Source organism: Drosophila takahashii, chromosome 2L, assembly GCF_030179915.1.
Source record: "Drosophila takahashii strain IR98-3 E-12201 chromosome 2L, DtakHiC1v2, whole genome shotgun sequence".
Taxonomy (NCBI): Eukaryota; Metazoa; Arthropoda; class Insecta; order Diptera; family Drosophilidae; genus Drosophila; species Drosophila takahashii.
The window spans coordinates 3,308,914-3,312,911 of record NC_091678.1 but is presented as its reverse complement, the minus strand read 5'-3'; the positions used below and the strand labels follow the sequence as shown (position 1 = coordinate 3,312,911).

At 44.3% G+C, this 3,998-nt stretch overlaps 1 protein-coding gene across 1 annotated transcript; it reads left to right on the top strand.

The window, feature by feature from the left end:
• The first annotated feature begins 295 nt into the window (after positions 1 to 295).
• On the top strand, positions 296 to 2,567 carry wor (worniu). The gene is made up of 2 exons (XM_017148494.3): positions 296 to 503; positions 568 to 2,567. Exons 1-2 carry the CDS (start codon positions 416 to 418, stop codon positions 2,151 to 2,153), a joined length of 1,674 nt encoding a protein of 557 aa, XP_017003983.2. The 5' UTR covers positions 296 to 415; the 3' UTR covers positions 2,154 to 2,567.
• Positions 2,568 to 3,998: the final 1,431 nt, after the last annotated feature.

The following is a 3,998-nucleotide window of genomic DNA, read 5'->3' as shown; positions in this document are numbered from 1 at the left end:
CTCTCCCCCATCCCAGACTCTCTATAAGGTATGGGTACCCCCGTATTGCCGATCTGCAGCTGTAGCCGCGTTCAATGAACGCACAGCTGTGCTACGATCGCTGAATGGATCTTTTGGCTCGTGGTTCGGGGTGGATTTACAGAATCCCGACATCCAGGGACATCGGAAGTAGGTAAGATCCTTTTTGCCCAGGGGGTTGGTTGCTTGATCATGATCTTCCTGCCAAGGGGGTTGATCCTGGGAGTCTATAAAACCGAACCGATCCTGGCCGGCTTGCATCATTCGAGAAGGGAACTCCAAGCGATCGAGACGCGTGTGACAAAAAGCAAATGAGTGAGCAGTGATTTAAGTTCAAGGATCGGTATAAAATACAACTAGTGATTAGTGATCATAAGGAATACTAGCCAAAACAAATATGGATAAACTAAAGTACAGCCGCTGTCCGCTCAAGAAGCGTCCGATAATGGTGGAGGAGTCCTGTCCAGAGGATCACTTGAGTCATGGTGGGTTTTTAGGCTATAAAAGATAAAATACCAGCAAATACTAACTTTATAATGATCTTTTTAGATGAAGGACCCGTCGACTTGAGTGTGGCCTCGGCTGCTGTGCCCTTGGAACCCCATTGGATGGCCAAGGCGGAACCGGAACCGGAACCCCAAACGGTGCCCACTGAGATCAAACGCCGCTTCGATGCCGCCATGAATCAGACCAAGGAGCAGTTGGCTCGTCGAATTTGGGAGGAGACCCGTGAGATAGCACGTGCTTTCCCAGACGTCTTCACCCGCGAGGAGATCGCCAAGAGTCTGGCTCGCCTGGGCTACGGAGAATTCGAATTGCCGCCCGAGGAGGAGGTAATGGAACCGGAACCGGAACCGGAACCAGAGATCCCACTTCCCTATGCCAGAGAAGCTAATCCAACGATCATCAAAATGGAACCCACCGAAGAGGAGCACTTTCCCCTGCGAAACTACAATAATAATCTACTCAAGAGCATAGCCGAGTACGAGGATTGTATGAAAATGCAGACGATCAAGGAAGAGATTCCGATTCCCCCGCCCCAGATGTACTATCCACCACCAGCTACTCCTCTCACCGAACCCGAAGATCTTTCGCTAACTCAGCGGCGAGTGCTGAGTGAGAATATGAATCTGCAGAATGTGGCCAGAGCTTTGCTCAGCATGCAGCACATGGCACCACCACCGCCGCAGGACTTAATAGATCATCAGGAGGATCAGGAGAACCAGGACCTCAACCAGCTGAAGATCAAGAGCAGCAATGATCTGTACTACCAGTGCCAGCAGTGCAACAAGTGCTATGCCACCTATGCTGGATTAGTAAAGCATCAGCAGACGCATGCGTATGAAAGCACCGAGTACAAGATCATCAGGAGTCAGCCTGGAGGATCGGGAGCTATAGTGGATCAGACGGAGTTCTGCACAGATCAGGCTTCGGCTTTAATCCAAGCAGCTAATGCAGCATCGGCGCAGAGCATGCAAAAGCCGGTGGGAGTGCCGAGATATCATTGCCAGGATTGCGGAAAGAGCTACTCCACCTATTCGGGTCTCTCCAAGCATCAGCAGTTTCACTGCCCTTCGGCCGAGGGCAATCAGGTGAAGAAGGTGTTTAGCTGCAAGAATTGCGATAAAACTTATGTTTCCCTGGGAGCTCTAAAGATGCATATACGTACCCACACTCTCCCCTGCAAGTGCCCCATTTGCGGCAAGGCCTTCTCGCGACCTTGGCTGCTGCAGGGTCACATACGCACTCATACAGGGGAAAAGCCCTTCAGCTGCCAGCATTGCAATCGCGCCTTTGCAGACAGGTCAAACCTTCGAGCCCATATGCAAACCCACTCGGATGTGAAGAAGTACTCCTGCCCCACCTGCACCAAGTCCTTTTCGAGGATGAGTTTGCTAGCCAAACACCTGCAAAGTGGCTGCCAGAGTGGGGAAAACGGACCCAGTGGCTCTGGGGGCGGCTTCAATCAGCAGGAGTTGCAGCAGCATATGCAGGGCTACGAGGAGAACCTCAATCCCCATCCCCATTCCCACCAGGTTTACTACGCCGGCAGTGTGGGCAGCAGCAACGGTGAGGAGGAGGAGGTGGGCGACTACTCCCTGCCCAATCCACCAGCCAACCAAGTCATCTATTAATTAACAACCTTAATCTAAGTCAGTTTAGCCAAAGTCAGGGAAAAGATTCAGTGCCAAAAATTAGTCAGGGCAATTTTATTGCCTCTTAGGGTCTCTAGTTTATCACAAAAATATTTATTTATCTCTAGTTATCGCTAAATTATTCAAATAGAGAGAGCTTAGTCCTAGATTGTTTTCGTTGACAATTCCTTGTATTATAAATCGTTGTTAAAACTCATAGTGTACAAATCAAAAAAGGTGCCAGAGAATAAACCCCCCTATATACCATGTATACCACATACACACTTATAATTTAATCTTATAATTTATTTTAATTTAGTTCTTATGATTTAAGCTTTGTAAATATGGTGAAGGTAGCCATTTACGCGCATGTATTTAATTTTAATTTTTTTAATGAATAAAAAAAACCACAAAAACCAACAAAAAATAATATTATTTTTCATACCATATCATATTTGCGATATCTCTAAAAATAATAAATAAATAATAATAAATAATAAATAATAAAATCGCATCGCAAAAGCAAAAGATGCAATCTCAGAAAAGCTTTGTAGGTGTCGCTTATTTATCGCTGCACTCGAAATAAAAATCCACAGAAATCGAGACATTCAACCGTCAATGAGACCCAATGGGGGGTTTCAAAAACAACAGCAACCACAACGAAAATATGAGGAAAACCGTCTATATATATGAAGCCATTTATATGTATAGAAATGTATTGAAAATCGGTGCTTAAATCAAAATTAATTGCCAGAATAATAATTGTTTTGAACGTAAAGCGCCGAAATGCAAACGGCAAACCGGAGGAGAATTGGCGCAGCTGCAATTGCAACTGCAACTGCGACTGCGTCACCGGCAACCAGCAACACAACAACGAGCAACTAGCAACATCAACAACAGCAGCAGGCGGCAAGCGCCAACAGTCTAGTATTTTTGTGGGCCTGTGTTGCAGTTGGCGAAATCCACTCAAAACAACAGACCAAGCGATGAATCATCGATTTTTGTTTTCGTTTTCGGTTTTTTTCAACTCGAAATAAGAAAAAAGTGCACAAAAGCCGGCTCTTGGTGCAGCCGCACGCAGCTAGATGGCGCTAGTGGGCAGCCAGGTTGCAAGCAGGCAGGCAGGCTCAATTAAACGCGTTTTCCAGTTGCCGCTTTTCCGCTCTGCAGCGCAGCCGCACCTTACTTTATAAAGCAAAAAGAGCCCCACCCACCCTGCATCACCATCTGGATTATCCGGCGACCCGCTCAACTCACTCGCATTATTATAAATGCCGTCCACGCAGTTTCTAACGCTCTACAACTTCCAGTTTACTTTTTGTTCATAAGTTGTTTACCCTTACGAGATCTTGGGAACTAAGAAATTCTGGGGAGAGTAGGTGCCTTATATCTTTCAAAAATATTTTAAGAAGACTTTTTAGGAAAGCTTAATAAAATAAATATCTTCTTTGAAATGTAGTCTTTATCAAATGTAATTTAAAGTTATAGATAACAGCTTGAGATCTATGAAATTCTGTCGAACTGTCTTGACCAAAATAAAGCCAACAATTGTCTAAATATGGAATGTAATACTTCGTTGAACTTGTAATTAAATATCCAATCGATTGGCATTAAAGCCTAGACTTTTTTATGTGACCCCTTATCAAAAATGTGAAAATGGGTCAAAATATTATTTTCTTTAATTAACCAAAAAGTGTTAGCAACCGATATATTGGGTTATTAGCTGCACAAAATACAGTTCGTTTTAGAAATAGAATTGGGATACTTTTTAGCCAAGTTACAGCAAAAGAATACGAACAAAAAATCATATTAAGTTGTTTATAGTAACGCAATTAATTTTACAAT